The 17,769-nt window shown below is 37.7% G+C and overlaps 1 protein-coding gene across 2 annotated transcripts in view; it reads right to left on the bottom strand.

The window, feature by feature from the left end:
• Positions 1-17,769, bottom strand: part of cerkl (CERK like autophagy regulator) — a 90,134-nt gene that overhangs the window by 12,363 nt on the left and 60,002 nt on the right. The window contains exons 6-9 of one of the 2 annotated variants that reach the window (XM_065252226.2): positions 7,403-7,477; positions 912-1,089; positions 616-693; positions 340-371 (exon numbers count right to left, since the gene is read on the bottom strand). In XM_065252226.2, coding sequence (XP_065108298.1) covers positions 340-371; positions 616-693; positions 912-1,089; positions 7,403-7,477 — 363 coding nt within the window. The remainder of the gene's footprint in view (positions 1-339; positions 372-615; positions 694-911; positions 1,090-7,402; positions 7,478-17,769) is intronic. The other variant, XM_065252228.2, reaches the window with a different exon arrangement.

Raw genomic sequence — 17,769 nt, 5'->3', positions numbered from 1 at the left:
TTTTGGCACATTCCTTGGTTCAGCCTTGTAATAAACCAAAATCACACAGATATTTGCCATGTTAGGGATGTATATAAGCACACTGTGATTGTGCCTTTCTCCCAACAACTGAATCAAACATTACAATTGTTGTTAAATTGTTAGAATCACACCGTCTCCATTGAGACAAACGCATCCTTTTGAATGCAACCCAGTGAAGGGTTTGGCTTTAAAACCAGTAAAGAGCCCCTAGAGGACGATCAATAGTTTTTTTTTGTTAGGAAGAAACAATTATTAGCCGACAGTATTTGCTGCCCAATGATGCAGAGGCTTCAATTTGAAACATTTAGCAGTACTCACAAATGTCTTCTCTGTCGCTGTTTTGTTCATCTCTGTGAAAAATAAAAAGTGTTTTAGCGCACAATAATGTGCATTTTAGCAATAATAGACTTATATGGGCTCCTCACAGTGTGGGCCAGCCTGGCTTATTAGCTTTATTATCATTAGCTGTGTGACCTTCAACATTCTCAGTATTTGGATTTCTATCCAATGGCCAATTAGGCAGGGGGTGGTTTATTTCAAATAACATTCAAATAATTACGTTGAAAGTTGGATAAGGATGAGGGTAAAAAAAACCTTAAAGAATGTTCTTTAGCAAACCTCTGATCCTCATTTCGGGTGCTGGTGATGAAGGACAGTTCACAGTCCTCAGGTCTTCGTGGGCACCATCGGTTGGATGCAGGGGAACACGGGGAGAGAGAACAAACACATTAGATGGCATGTTATGATAAGAAGAGGGATATTTCTAAGAGAGAGTGCCCGTGTGTGTTATGCCAGGCTGGTCTGACACTAATCTCAGATTTGATAGAGCACCAGTCAGTTCCCTTTAGAGCCCACCAGATGAGAGAGAGAAAGAAAGAGAGACTGCTTACTTGAGGTTTGCCAACGTTTTAATGAGAGCAAACTCGCGACGCTGGCTGGGTGGCATCCAGCGGTGTTTCTCTGCCAGTGCAAGCGTCCGCCCACCGAAACCAAACATGGCGGAGAAACCGAACCTCACCAGTCGTCCCATAGAACTAAAACTGCACACGTCAACCGACTGTCGAGATCCTGGAACAAAAGAATAGCACAGTACAATAAGGTACCAGGTAGACCAGGCGTCCTCAAACTTTAAGGCGTGCACACCTCCACCCCTCATGTGTAGGGTATATCCCTTTGTGCCAAAAATTCAAAATTCATGACATAAATCAATTTTAAACTTAGAATTTAAATTGAACGAATCATATTAAATTATACAATGTATAATCTGTTTGTTGGTTGGTAGGTTTAATTACACAGAATTTATGATAACTAACAGTGGTGGCTCTAAGTGTCATGTGTTTTGCTCGTGTTTTTCAAAATATGTGTTTGTTGCATCATGTGAACCATGTGCATTACGTGTTTTGTCAAAATAAGTGCCTGCTGCACACGCATAAAAAACGCTTATGATTAAAGAGACGTTCACAAAATACACACAAGACACTCCCTTAACACTAAACTCTGATTGCGCATAAGATTATGTGAGTATTTGGCAAACGTGAGCGTCTCTTTTATCATAAACCCTTTAGACGCATCTGCAGCAGGCACTTATTTTGACAAGACACGTGATGCACATACTGTAGGTTCACTCAACGCGCAGAACACATATTTTGAAATGACGAACCACACACATGACGGGCTACATACATGTTGTGACGAACTTCGGATCGAGCGCCCTCGAAAAAAAACGAAGTCACAGGCTGCCTGATAAATAAATGAATTTTATAAAATGTCCTGGCATCATCTTGTGCCCTCCAAGGGGGGCCCGCCCCCAGTTTGGGAACTACTGAGGTAGACCATGACAAAAGATGTAAACACAAGAACCTGTTAAAAATGTAGATAGCTCTGTTTGAAAACCTAGTGAACAGTCTACGTGGACAGCATAACTAATAGTTAACTATATTCTCAGTATTTTGTGTGCTTTAATATTAATTTGTATTATCAATATCTTTATTAATAACTTTACATTACAAATGTATAGATTAACATTATATTGAAAATATATTGTAAATATTGTATTGTAAAAATGTAAATTAGCATTGCCTTAAAATACCCTGCTGGTCTCTTTAATCTTTTTTTAATGTCCATAACTTTCCTTTCAGGACATCATGAATCCTTTAAGTTTCCGAGCACTCATATACATACCGTTATATATCACCCACTTTTCACCATCAAATCAGACATGATCTCATGAAATTCGTGTTATAGTCATGAAAATTTTGATTAATTTATTTGTGTCCATATCACGAAATTCAGCTTTTTTCATGCCTTGAGCACGAATTTCTATTTTGTGTCATTCAGCATAAATTTCTATAAATAAATTTTCATGTGCATGGCACGACTTTCTTTTTCGTGTCACTTTATGTATTGTTCTTCCGTTTTTTCCTCATATTTTTAAATCATTGTCGCTTGGGGTTGGGGTTAGATTTGGGGTTTGGGTAAGAATGTACCTTTATGTATTGGTTTACATGTTTTTCTTCCGCTTTTAAAACTATCCTCGCCTGGAGTTAGGGTTAGGGTTAGAGTTGGGGTTTGGGTTTGGATGTCTAAAAATTTAACAGAAAGTGTTTCTAACCCAAACCCCAACACTGCAAAAAATGATTTTCAAGAAAAAAAATCTTAGTATTTTTGTCTTGTTTTTAGTAAAAATATCTAAAAATTCTTAAATTAAGATGTTTTTTCTTGATGAGCAGAACAACCCAAGAAAATAAGTCTAGTTTCTAGACCAAAAATATCAAATTTAACGGATTTTGTGCATAAAACAAGCAAAAAATATATCTGCCAATGGGGTAAGCAAATGTTTCTTGAATTTTGTGTTTAAGAAAAAATTTCAAGATTTTTTTGCTTACCCCATTGGCAGATTTTTTGCTTGTTTATGCACAAAATCACTTAAATTTGATATTTTTGGTCTGAAAACTATACTGATTTTCTTGGGTCGTTTTGCTCATCAAGAAAAAGCATCTTAATTTAAGAATTTTTAGATATTTTTACTGAAAACAAGACACATTTTTTTTTCAAAAAAAGAAAATCGTGCCACAAACACAAAAACTATTCATAGAAATTAGTGCAATGGCACGAAATAAACATTCATGCTCAAGGCACTAAAAAAGCTGAATTTCGTGCCACGGAAAAAAAAATTAATCAAATTTTTCGTGACTATAACACAACTTACTATACTATATGTACGTACTTACTGTATGTAATGTAACATGTAGAGTAGTAAACTGGTGCTTGTTCAACAAATAAACGTATTCGTAAATTATATTTTTCATTAAAAGAACGTAAATATAAATGTCCATTTTAATGTAAAATCACCAACCAATTCTGGACCAAACAGTAGAGAATCATCTATCAACTGTCTGTGTTATGGCATCTCTCTGGCTAATTCACTGCATATGTCAAAGTGAAATAACTTTGGATCTGGCGGTCCATTGGTTAGGTCCAGTTCTCAAATCCCACCACATTCATGACCTTCTTTCTCCACATGCATGCGCTCTCCCTGCTCATGAATTATTCATTGGATCCTTCTAAATCCCGCCAGTTGGCCTTATTCACATGCGTAAATATTGCTTAATTAGAAATGAACAAGCCCTGTACTGGCCCTCCTAAACAGACATTACGCACTCATTCGTGTCAGGTGTCTTATGCAACTTTGATGTTTCGGTTTTGCCTCGCAGCAACAAAAGACAGAGATTTTATTAAGAAAAGAAAGAGGAAAACAGAGCGTAGTTTTGGTTGTTGTAAGATGCCTAATGTCACGTGTTGTCTTTTGTTAAAATGCATGCCTACACTTAGCTCAGCGGTTCGTACCAAGAGCCACGATGTTTGATGGAGCAATTAATCACGGCGGTACGAGGATGTTTCTTAACGTTCCTGCTGAGATGGCGAGCGACCACTGCGCTCAGAGTTGGTGCCAATCATGCTGAACAAAAGAAATGTAACACTCGTTTCTAAAACTCACACCTCCCTTTAGTCAAAAGCTATGAGTAACACTACCATATGGCTCAATATTTTAGATTTAATGATGAGGTGCATTCTCTCACACGTGGGGGTCAGCTTTGGGGTTAATCGTCCCAGCCTGCACTGCAGCAAGCAAGAACAGAACTGGACTGGGGAGTTTTCGGCACACCAGTTCTGGAGTATTGCAATCAGCAGCCATATCGTTTTGTTATCGTACACTGCAAAAATGATTTTTAAGAAAAGAGTTTCTTAGTATTTTTGTCTTGTTTTCAGTAAAAATATCTAAAAATTCTTAAATTAAGATGCTTTTCTTGATGAGCAATACGACCCAAGAAAAAATCTGCAAATGGGGTAAGCAATTTTGTCTTGAATTTTTCTTGAATTTAGTGTTTAAGAAACATTTTCAAGATTTTTTTGCTTACCCCATTTGCAGATTTTTTTGCTTGTTTTATGCACAAAATCACTTAAATTTGATATTTTTGGTCTAAAAATTTGACTTATTTTCTTGGGTCGTTTTGCTCATCACGAAAAAGCATCTTAATTTAATTTTTTTTTTTTTTTTTACTGAAAACAAGACAAAAATACAAAGAATTTTTTTCTTGAAAATCATTTTTTTGCAGTGTAAAGAAATAGCTCTCACACTGCAAAAAAATATTTTCAAGAAAAATTGTTCATGGTATTTTTGTCTTGTTTTCAGTAAAAATATCTAAAAATTCTTAAATTAAGATGCTTTTTCTTGATAAGCAAAACAACCCAAAAAAATAAGTCTAGTTTTTGGACCAAAAATATCAAATTTAAGTGATTTTGTGCATAAAACAAGCAAAAAAATCTGCCAATGGGGTAAGCCAAAAATCTTGAACATTTTTCTTAAACACTAAATTCAAGAAAAAAGCACTTGGTCTACTTTAAAATCTAGACTTATTTTCTTGGGACGTTTTGCTCATCAAGAAAAAAAAACTTAATTTAAGAATTTTTTGATATTTTTACTGAAAACAAGACAAAAATAGAATTTTTTTCTTGAAAAATATTTTTGCAATGCAAAAAAATATTAAAGGGGACATATCATTAAAATCTGACTATTTCTATGTTTAAGTGCTATAATTGGGTCCCCAGTGCTTCTATCAACCTAGATGTGTAAAGATCAACCCAGTAACTTAGATTTGGTAAACCATTCTCTGCAAGCATGTAAAAAAATAGGTCATTGAATTTTGGCTCCCCTTGTGATGTCAGAAGGGGATAATACCGCCCCTTAATTTGCACTATCCAACCACGGCCCTGCCATTTAGTGCAGACATCCGCTCATTTGCATTTAAAAGAATAGGCTTTATGCCCAGCTGCACTACTTCCTGAAATTCAGCCAGCTCCTTGTTTCCTGTCTGCCATTATTGGACAAACTGATTATTCCAGGTGTGTCTGATTATTGTTGTTGTGACTACTGAGGTCAGGCACACCTGGATTTAGGCATGGGCCGGTATAAGATTCTGGCAGTATGATAACCTTAAGCAAAAGTACCACGGTTTCACGGTGTTGCGGTATTGCCATTGCAACACTAAAATGTGTTATTTTCAAATGCCAGGTACAATAAAGTCTTTAAATTATAATATGCTTTCAACACATATATAATATTTTCGTAATGTATATTAAATGTAAACATCAAATCAATCACATGACTTCATGATTTAATGAATTTTGTATAAGCACAGCTCATACCTTGGAGACGGTATCACAGAATATTTTAGTGGTTTTGAAACCTTGACTGTTTTAAACCTCGGTATACCTTGAAACCGGTAACCGGCCCATGCCTACCTGGATTAATCAGTTTGTTTGTGACTACTGAGGTCAGGCACACCTGGATTAATCAGTTTGGCCAATAATGGCAGACAGGAAACAAGGAGCTGGCTGAAGCTCAGGAAGTAGTGCAGCTGGGCATAAAGCCTATTGCAAGCTCAATTTTTCCCAAGAGGTTTTATCTACTATGAATGGATTATTGATTGGTTCATTTAAGTGAAAGGTGGGACTTTCGGCCCATATTAAGCATTGTATTCTCCCCTATTCATAGTAAAACAGTGTTTAAAGTCGCAATGAAATTGAAATGAAAAACTATATATAAATTTTTTTATATTGTGGTATTATTAACAATTGACTTATTTGTGAGCTTCATTATTTAAAAAAAATTTGTGTGTGCTCATAATCTTTAATAAAAAATGCAAATCTCCTCTCCTCCTCAAAACGATCTCTCTTCACTTCCGGTCATAAGTATGGCAGGTGGGCGGGGTCCGGGACAAGATCGCAGCGATTAGCAATTAGCAACACGACCCAACTTCAAACAATCCAATCAGATCTCGATGGACAAATTCAAATCCAGCCCTTCCTTATTTCATCTCAAAAGCTTTCATTCGGATATACGTCACCACGGGGAAAATAAGGCAATCGCTACTTCCTTTCATTGCGACTTTAATCTTGTTATATCCAATATCTTTGGTATACTGTACAAGCAGAATTTTATTAAAGTGAAGTATTCCTTTAATCCATCAATGAACTCTGGTCAGTAATCCAAACAGAACGATGAAACAATGCATCACTTAACAAAGAACCTCATTAACACCAAACTGATGAGATCATTCTATTGTACGCTTCATCATAAGCGCAATTCGGCTATAAAGCAAAATTGTGTACAGTATGTAGTCTTTTTTATTTGGAGATGCAAGCTTAGCGTGTGTGTAATCCCCTGACACAAGCCAAATCCGCTTGTCTGTTAAGCTAAGCCCAGGAGAGCTTGCACAGTCGACACAATGGCCCAGACATATTGGTGCTAACTTCAAAAACCGCCTCGCACACCGACAGCCCAATGGCAGATAGAAACGTACAGCACTTCAGCCAAAGTGAATGCTGCCAACCAAAAGTAACACTTCCAATGACAGCCCACGGCCACGTCAAAGAAGCCCAGCGTTCACGGGCGCCGTCACCGTACGAGTGATTGACGACAGACGTATCGCCACCTCTCCTGGGACTGTTTTTTTGTTTCATGGGACCTGTTAACCGTGATCTCCAAAGCTGGAGAGGCAGAGCCCACTTGGGGGGGTTTGTCTTCTCATAGCCCCCTAAACAACAGACTGTGCACTCTAATTAAACAGCAGATTACAGAAAGCCACAGCTCGATTTGCTAAAGGGATGCATGACAGACAGAGAGACTTCCAGAGGGTGAAAATGAGACTATTGCCCCTGCACACATAACTCAGTGGAATTACAAAGTAAATACAAATCCCATTTACATATTAATATCATGTATATTTTTGCTCCCGTGGCTCCTCAAGGCCTTTACTGTTAAAAGAGACTGCTAGACGCATGAAGGCGTTTGAGTGTGTGAAATAAATAAAATACGTACCCATAATAATGTGCATGGCTGCAGTCACGACATGTCTTATTCCATACACTGAGCACGCCACCACATCCGTAGAACCTATGGAGGAAAAATGTAATGAATTTTAACAACCATAAAGCTGTAAAGTTTGGTTAAAAACTAAAATCAGTACCACAACGGTAAGTATTTATAATAATACAGGTATAATTTGAGCTGTCAGGTACCATTTTGGATAAGATGTCAGTTTGACGCAATTTTCGCAATTCATTTAAATACCTTCTCCTTTCTAGGTTTCACTGAAATTTCATCAGTACCAAGATAAAAGATATATATTTTGTCAACCCTACTTTTCAGTTGTGCCCCAAGTCTAGCAGGAGCATACAGACCGGTTGAAAGTGACACAAACTTTCAAACAGTTGCTGTAAAATAAAAACACATCAGGACTGAAAGCTCAAAATATCAAACGCTTCCGTATATATTGTAGTATTTAGTAAAAAAAATACAAGCAGCAAGAAGTGGATATTGCATGGCACGCTTCTTAAAGTAACAAGCTAGATGAAACCTAGAAGTTCGATGTGTGTGCCCACAATGTCAGCATTGCTATATATTGGTTTACTGAAGATAAAATGTAACCAACATTTCAGCTGGCCTGAGGGTGAGTAAATAAACAGCACGTTTTTATTTTGGGGTGAACTATCCCTTTAAAAGTGGTGGCATAGAAGAACCATTTTTGGTTCCTCGAAGACCCATTTAGATGTCAAAGGTTCTTAATGTAACCATTCATCCAGAAATGATTCTTCTATGACATCATGAAGCACCTTTATTTTTAGGAGTGTACATAAGTAAGCAGGTTTTTGTTATCCATGCAGGTGATTTCGTGATAAAGATTTGTGGCGTTAGACACACTCGGTTGTTATCATACCAATCTGAACGCAGTGGCATATGGTCTAATGATGTTTGCTATGTGTGTGTATCCCCTCACAGACACTGTTTACACACTGTGAGTGATGAGATTCTCATAAGAATGGCTAGAGAAACAGAAAAAAGTCATCTCCCTTGCATACAGTATCAATTCAATTGAGCACCTGCTTAATGACTTTCTTACTTGGTATTCTTAACTTGTTTTAAGTAAAAATATCTAAAAATTCTTAAATTAAGATGAATTTTCTTGATGAGCAAAATGAACAAAGAAAATAACTCTAGTTTTTAGACACAAACACAAAAAAAATTATTTTCAAGAAAATAAAATCTTAGTATATTTGCCTTGTTTTCAGTAAAAATATCTAAAAATTCTTTCAGATTTTTTCTTGATTTTAGTGTTTAAGAAAAATGTTTAAGATTTTTTTGCTTGTTTTATGCACAAAATCACTTAAATTTGATATTTTTGGTCTAAAAACTAGAATTATTTTCTTGGGTTGTTTTGCTCATCAAGAAAAAGCATCTTAATTTAAAATTTTTTTAGATATTTTTACTGAAAACAAGACAAAAATACTAAAAAAAAAATTCTTGAAAATACTTTTTTTGCAGTGAATGCACTGCAAAAATTACTTTCTTAGTTAGTATTTTTGTCTTGTTTTAAGCACAAATATTTAAAAATTCTCATGTCAAGATGCATTTTCTTGATGAGCAAAATAACCTAAGAAAATAAGTCTAGTTTTTAGACCAAAAATATCAAATTTAAGTGAATTTTGCTTACCCCATTGGCAGATTTTTTTGCTTGTTTTATGCACAAAATCACTTAAATTTGATATTTTTGGTGTAAAAACTAGACTTATTTTCTTGGATTGTTTTGCTCATCAAGAAAAAGCATCTTCATTTAAGAATTTTTTGATATTTTTACTGAAAACAAGACAAAAATACTAATAATTTTTTTTCTTGAAAATAATTTTTTTGCAGTGAATGCACTGCAAAAATTACTTTCTTAGTTAGTATTTTTGTCTTGTTTTAAGCACAAATATTTAAAAATTCTCATGTCAAGATGCATTTTCTTGATGAGCAAAATAACCTAAGAAAATAAGTCTAGTTTTAAGACAAAAAATATAAAATATAAGTGAATTTGTGGATTAAACAAGCAAAAAAATCTGCCAATGGGGTAAGCAAAAAATCTTGAACTTTTTTCTTAAACCCTTAATTCACGAAAAATTTGAGACAAAAACGCTTACCCCACTGGCAGATTTTTATTTATGTATTTATTTTGCTTGTTTTATCCACAAATTCACTTAAATTTCTCATATGGGGGGCCCCATACATATACTCGCCCTGGGCCCACAAAAATTTTCTAAAATCATCAACTATATGTAATACACTTAACCAGCAATAGTTAGCCGGTCCAGCTGATGCCTGACCAATGACCACCGGCAGAACCCGCTTAATCTCCGCTTAATCTACTTCCGTTTCAATGTGTATATATATATATATATATATATATCTCCCAAGGGTTTTTTCCTCCTAGGACTTTTTTTACTTCCCCGGCTTAAAATCCGGGGTTTTTTTCTCCGGGGAGGCAGCCTTTTTGGGCTTAACTTCTGTACGTTACATTAGTAATACGTTTGCTTATAATGTTGATTTATAGCCGCAGCAAATTTAGCTGCTTGTGCTATCGTGTATTACGTTGTGCTATCTGTCGATCTTCTGTGCTTTTCACTGCATCTATTATGTAAAGCTGCTTTGATACAATTACCAAATTGTGAAAAGCGCTATATAAATAAAATTTAATTTAATTTAATTGAATTGAATTAAATTTGATAGACTAGACTTATTTAAGTAAAGATAAGGTCATTTTGCTCATAAAAAAAACATCTTGATTTAAGAATGTAAATATATTTGTACTGAAAACATGACAAAAATACTAAGAAAGTCATTTTTTCCAGTGTGGGGTAAGATAAACTTTTTTCTTAAACTTTTTTTCTTGAACACTTAATTCAAGAAAATTTCAAGAAAAATTTCCTAACCCCATTGGCAGATTTCTTTGCTTGTTTACAAATTCACTTAAATTGTATATATATACATATATATTTTTTTTTGTCAAAAAAACTAGACTTATTTTCTTAGGTCATTTTGCTCATCAAGAAAATAAATCTTGATTCAAGAATTTTTTGATGTTTGTACTGAAAACTAGACATAAAAACAAAGTAAGAAATCCATTTTTGCACTGTAGCGATTGGAGAAGAGGAGCCCGTTCCTTTTTTATTTTTATTTGACCAATCACAGCTCCCCTAAAAAATCTATGCCCTAATTCGTTCTAATTATAGATGGTTTTCTTTGAAGAGCGCAATCTTTACTCGTGTTTTGCTTTCAGATCTATATTAAGCCATGAATTAAATTGATGTATTTGTATTTATTCGACTCTATCAGAAAAAAGTAAAGAAGTGTGTCAGTGGGGCGGTAGTTCTTTTAAAAAGTACACCTTTGTATGTAAAGGGTGCATATTGGTACCTCAAAGGCACATATTGGCAACTCAAAGATATACATCTATACCTAAATGGTACCATACTGTATACTATTTAATATACTCTATCTGAATGTATTGACTGAATGTAGTATACTAAACAGAAAATTAGGTCACACTTGAAATGTTTAAAATGGCTTATGGAAAATTTTAGAGTAAGTCTCATGAAAATTTTGATTTAGGCCTATACACCATGTCATATTTATCGTTACATGAAAAGAGAAAGCCTATTTCTAGGACATGAAAATCTTGCTATTTAGAACATACAGTGTCTAAATTTGGATGCTTTAAAAACAACAGAGCTCAGGCTGTCTAATGCATAAGGTTGAGTTAATCATTACAGGATGAGGACTTTGTTAAAGAGCATTAATTTAAGTTAAAATCGCCTTGTGCCAATTAAGATGGTTTACCTTCCTGGCAGCTTGCAATGGAAGAACAGGTGTGTGTATATTTGTACTGATTACTACCAGAGACAAACAGCACAGAGAGGTTTGTCCTTGTCGGGTGAGTAGGCATTTCCTTTCATGTTGTTATCTGGCCGCTGCGATTGCTCAGATCAACAGGGTACGAAAGCAAATGTCTGTAAATGAGAACAGGACCAGGGTGTTGGATCAGACAGTTCCTCCCTCTTCGAGGATGCGGCCAGACCTACGGTGCTGGACGCACGCTCTCGCGCTCAAACAAAATTTGGCCACAAGTATGCATGCTTCTTCCCACCTACCAGGTCACTGGTTATGTAGCCCTCCCTCGTATCCACGCGCATCCACGGAGCTTCCTGGCCTCTCTGGGAGTTTCCATATGTTGTGATGATTTTAACAAAAAAGCCAGACTCTGAGCATCAGCTCTGTCTGACGTACTGAGATATCTCGCCTCATGGTGGCTCTGTACCAAAACTTAGTGAGCTGCCTTGCTGTCTATTGTCTAGCTGATTTTATTAGTGACGATTTTGACGAAGTAGGCGCATTGTTTAGCCAATAGCAAAAAACGACACACCCAAATGTGAATTATGTGTGTTAGTATTTGTATTAATATTTGAAAGCCTTACTTTTGTAAGTGGCTTTGGATAAAAGCATCTACTGAATGCCGAAATGTAAATGTAAACGTATGGTTATTAATGAAGCATAATAGCAGTTAATAAAGCATGCAACATTTCTCTCATTGTCTCACAGGGCATTATGGGATGCCCATGTCTAGCAAAATACATGTATTTGGCAACAGCCTTGTGATTGAGAGCATGCCTATAATCCTTTAACTCTTTCCCCGCCATTGACGAGATATCTCGTCAATTAAGAGAAAACGCTTCCCCGCCAATGACGAGATTTTCCGTCTTTCCGCAATACCGCTATTATCCACCAGGTGGCGCCCTTCCGCAACTTTTTAAAACCGGAAGTATTGCTCTATGGCAAGCTGCTGCATGTCCGTGTCTGTTTTAAAGATCGCTCTGAATGGGATCTCTATGAAAAATCCGTCATAAAAATTGAATTATCTCTGCTTTTATATAGTGGTGTTTTTGCAAAAACCTACCCATATTCAAAAGCTGATTGCAAAAGAACCACTAAAGGTAGGATGAAACGGGTTTTTTTGTTTGAAAGCAGAGGGTCTGTTCTTTAATTTGGTATATTGTATGTTTATATATTTAAAGAAGAACATTTTCTGGAAGGCATTAAACTTTGGTGAAAATCATGAAAAACGCTGGCGCTGGCTGGCAACTTTGCTGGCGGTGAAAGAGTTAATTGGTGCATACACACTTGTAAAAATTTAGGTGCTTCACAATAGAGTTCTCAACGGGTCAGTTGGGTCGGGACAGGACCCGCGGATTCGGGTCAAAAATAAAAGCAAATGACTCGGGTCGGACCTCGGGCCTATAATCTTTTACGCTTAGTGAAAAAAATGTTAATCATCCGCTGTTCACCGTAAAGGAAGTCTGGCTGCTGCGTGCAACATGCATCACGGAGAGGGGCGGGGGCAGACCTGACGGCGCTGCGTGCACACCTGTAGCCTGGAGAACATGATGGAGTTGGAGAAAAGTAAACTTGCCGCAAGTGAATTCACTGTCGCTATTACAGGACAACCTGATCTCACAAAGTTCCGTGGGATAGTCACTGAATTGTTTTCTAATTTCTCCGTGGCGTTCTCTGGCATCTCCGCATTCTCACGGATTGGTTACTCAACTGCTTTTTCCTATTTTTAAACCATTTTCGCTTCGGTTTAGGGTTTGTTATTTGGTGTTTGCGTTAGTATGTCACTTTAACTATTGGTTTATACTATTTTTTCTGATTTCTTCTTTTATATTTTCAAAACTTTAAACAATTGTCGCTTGGCGTTGGGGTTAGAGTTGGGTTTGGGTAAGGGTCATTTCATGTAAATCTAACCCTAAACCGAAGCGAAAATGGTAAGAAAATAGAACAAAACAGTTGAGTAACCAATCCGTGAGAATGCCACGGAAAAAGACAGTCCGTAGCAGGGCCACAGAAAAATGCAGAGATCCGTGAGAATGCTACGAAAAAATAAGCAAAAAATTCTGTGACTATCCCACCGAAATTCATGAGATCAGGCTGTACAGGAGGGGTAGCCGCTGACTGGGTACATGTTTGAGTTCTTTTTATTTATTATTGTGTGATTTTTATTTAAAGCATATTTATGTAGCCTATTTATATATTTAAAGTTTATTGTTTCAGTTGTTTGTATTGTTAAAAGGCGTGAACATTAAAGGTTGATTTGAATTCCCGTCTGCTGGTCGTGATAATACGTGTATGAGAAGAAAAAAGGGAGGGAGCGGCGGGCCACGGGTCGGGCAGATAATTCACGTTGATGTGTCGTGTTACATTGGGTCCGGGCTTTAAAAGCCACGGGCCGGTTCGGGTTGTAATTTTCAGGCCCATTGAGAAAACTACTTCACAATGCTATATAGGAACCATTTTTGGCTGAATAGTTCCATTAAGAACCTTTAACACCTGAACGGTTCTTCGGGGAACCAAAAATGGTTCTTCTATGGCATTTCTGAGAAGCCAACCTGATCTCACGAGAAAACTTACATATTTTATGAGTTGGCTAATGCTTATTAATTTATACAAAGTTAAAGGGACACTCCACTTTTTTGGAAAAATGCTCATTTTCCAGCTCCCCTACAATTAAACATTTGATTTTTACCAGTTTGGAATCCATTCAGCTGATCTCCGGGTCTGGCGATACCAGTTTTAGCAGTGCCCGAAAATAGTCCCCTGCTATTGAAAGTAACCAAGGTGACTATTTTCAGCTGCTGTGTGATATCATTGCGGCTCCTGCAGTCATGTTACGGCAGCAAAGTCCTTGATTATTACGCCAGAATGAGAGTATAGTTCCTAGCCATATCTACCTAGAAAATCACAACTTTTAATTTTCTGTCTGTCTTAGTACACGATTCAACTACAGAAGAGTCAAGTTTTATATAGGAAAGATATCGAAACTCTATTTTTTAGCACAATGCTAATGGTCTAATCAAATTCAATGGATTATGCTAAGCTATGCTAAAAGTAGTACTCCCAGACCCGGAGATCGGCTGAATGGATTCCAAAATGGTAAAATTCTAATGTTTAACTCTAGTGGAGCGGGAAAATTAGCATATTTTCAAAAAATGTTTAGTGTCCCTTTAATCGTGCAAAATCGTACGATTCTCATTAAAAAAAAAACTAACCCCAAAGTCACAGGGGTCACTACGAATCGTACCTACACTTACGAATGTGGCCGAATGAATGAATACGTATTAGCCAACTTGTAAAATATGTACCAATTCTCGTGAGATAGCATAGGAGAAGCACCTTCTGTAGCACCTCTTTTGTATACCTTTGAACCCCTTATGCGGCTTTCACATAGGATGCGGTGTGCGCTGCGCTCGCCGCTGGGTTCGGCGCAGCCAAGCGATTTGTGCTCTGATGGCCAGACCAAAGTAGGCGGGGTTTTCAATAAATTACTACAGTGTTTATATTTGCGTTAAATAGTCGACGAGGAATACAGAGACTGATGTTGCTCATCTCCATTTCACGTAACTTTAAGCATACCTACAACAAGCTGCTTGACTTAAACCACACCTAACATGCCAACTTGAATTGCTTACGTGTTTCCATGACACGGCTTTCCTTCCGATGTCTCTGTAGGAGCATAAACTTGTATTATAAATCTCTGAGAATACAGAGTATAAGCTTTTGACCATTTTGCTTGTTTGGATGTCCCATTTCTATTGGCCGCGCGGGTAATCGTCACAGAGCGCAAAAGTTAAACTATTTTGAACTTTGACCGCGGCGTGAGCGCAAGCTGCGCTCCGCTGCACTCGCGCTTTGCTCGGCGCAACAAAAAACAGCCCTCGCGCGGCGCAAGCCATTGAAATGAATGGGTTTCATAGCGCAGCGCAGCGCACACCGCTTTCTATGTGAAAGACCCATTAGCATTCCTGAAATGAAAAATGCCTAAAAATGACACTAATTGTACCTACTGTGTTGATTGTATCTTAAAAATGTTTACATCATTCGAATCAATCACAATAATCTCAGCTTTCCAAAGATGTGTGACATGTTTAGCTTTTTATTTTTGAGTTGTTGTCAAAAATGTCATGAAGTTTTCTGTCAAATAATGCAGTGTTTCTCCCACGGTACATTGGAACGCTAATAAAGTATTTTCTACATGGTCTTAGTGGGTAGTGGCTGTTGAGAAACTATTGGTCTACTGCCAGTGTAAGAAATATAATAATGAATAATGAGAGTGATATTAAAAACTCATTATCCGAATGCTAAAATTACCATTTCTAGGAAAGATCCGGAGATCACCGCATCGATGGTTAAGCCCACCTGAGGTTTGCCGAACACAATGGCTGCTTTTATCGCTTCCTCTCTTTGGCATTGATCGTTTCGTTCCTTTGTTGTTCGGCGGTGTCTGCATCACCGCCGTGGTGCGTTAACACTAAATTTCGAACGTGCATCTGCCTCTCCCGCAAGGCTCAGAGCAACAGCCTGTGCCAACATCGTCGGCAGTTCCATATATTACACATCTCCAGAACCTGGTGAAGAATGATGCTAGAGCCCAGATATACAGAAGGAGGGGGGGCAAGAAAGGAAGGGGGCTTTGAAAACGACAGAGAGATGTGTGTGGGGGGGTTATGTCCTTGGAAGTACGAGCACTTCTGCAGAACAATTAACTTAATTAAGCAGACAGCATGAATATTCATAAGGCAGTTAATGTCTCCCTCATCCAGGCAGATGAATGTGATGCAACGACTCGCTAGTCAAGCATGTCTAAGAGTCTCGCGGAAACTGCACCAACATTTTGGTTCTTTGCCTGGAATATCAAAGAAATTAACAGTCCCCCAGAAACCCTTAAAAGCAGGCAAATTAATTAGAAGCCTGCAATTTATATGCCATACATACCGGAGAGCATATACTATTGCGCTTAGAGAAAGCCTTTAATTGGTTGAGGCGGTGCATTTTTGCATGTTTATCCTGCATTGTGTAAATAATGTATTGGAGTTGGCTATATTTAAAGAAACAAGTTCATTCATTGATCGTACAATTTTATTTTGCATACTTAAAATATGTTTTTTTTTCCAAGTACGCTAATTAGACATCAATGCTGCTGCTCTATGAGGGCATTTCATGTATATTTTATTGACGTGTGCATGCTAATGACTAGCGTTAAATCACATCGGTTGATGCGGCAAATGGGTGCTTTTGTAAAGCTGTAACAAAGAGCGATATTTGACATCCAAGTCTGATGTCACACGTTCAAACCTGTGCACAGGGGCGGGGTGGCGTTTTTCCTCTCAGCAACGGTGACCGGAAACTGTTTACAAACGCTCCCTTGGGATCCGGCACTAATGAAGAGAAACCGTGACCTCGGTACGGTCAGTTTGCGGCGGGTACGGAGTTGGAGGGCTTCCATTGCTTCTAACAACAGCACTCCATTTTGCTGTGCCTGAAATGACAAGTGAAGGTCAATCTCTTGGCCAGAAAATTAGGGCCGGAGCCCGTACCCCTCTACAGCGCTCTCCCATTCGCTTCCCCTCGAGCTTGGCAGCAAAGAGAGGTCAGCTCTGCCACGTTCCCGAAAACAGAGCTTTAGTGAGTCCTGTGTGAGCACGGATAATACACGGGGCTCCGGGTCCCTGAATCAAGGCCAGCGGAGCCGTTTGAAAGGCGGCGGAGGAGAGTCAAACATTTCAGACTCTTAAAGGCAATTAACTCGGCGTGCAGGCCGTTCACAGAGGCCTGACTGTGATTAAATCAATTTGATAATGATACACTCGCTTGCTGCTGTTATGAGCTGCTTGTTTGTTTTCGCTCGATGAGTTTCAGAACACAATCAAACTAAATCATTGTGACAGCGGAGAAACCGGAGACACGGATTACGATGGGGTTCGATTTTTAATTGGCAGCACTCCTCTGATGTTGCTCCTAGTGCAGAAATAAAACATCAAATGTTGCTCGGTTTATCTGGTCGTATTTTTACTACCAGTCATATTTTGACATCGTGTGATTATCAGTTATAGGTTTTATAGGTATTTTGTGTTGCAAGCGATTTCAGGCGATTTGCTTAAACTATAAACCATCTCTGAAAACCACCAACCAAAGATGTGTCAGCCAATGTGAACGCACTAAATGATTTAGGGAGCATTTATGATTTCATGATTCATTTATTTTTGGCTGTTTACAGAGACTACACACATAAAAAAAAAAGAGTTATTCAAAGCAACGTCATACGCCTTATTCAGTCCGCTACCATGTTGACATCAAACCGAGGCTGTGAGGGATGGACGTCCAGAGCATGCGGTTTAAACTTATTGTTTTGTACTGGGGTGCTGGTCATTAAGTCATCAAAACACAGAAAATATATAGTATAACAAATTTCCAAAGAACCTCAGAAAACGTGGATTGTTAAAATTAGAAGAGAGATTTGACCTAATTTGAGATGTGAATAG

Source organism: Paramisgurnus dabryanus, chromosome 15, assembly GCF_030506205.2.
Source record: "Paramisgurnus dabryanus chromosome 15, PD_genome_1.1, whole genome shotgun sequence".
Classification (NCBI taxonomy): Eukaryota; Metazoa; Chordata; class Actinopteri; order Cypriniformes; family Cobitidae; genus Paramisgurnus; species Paramisgurnus dabryanus.
This window is presented reverse-complemented; position numbering and strand designations above follow the sequence as displayed.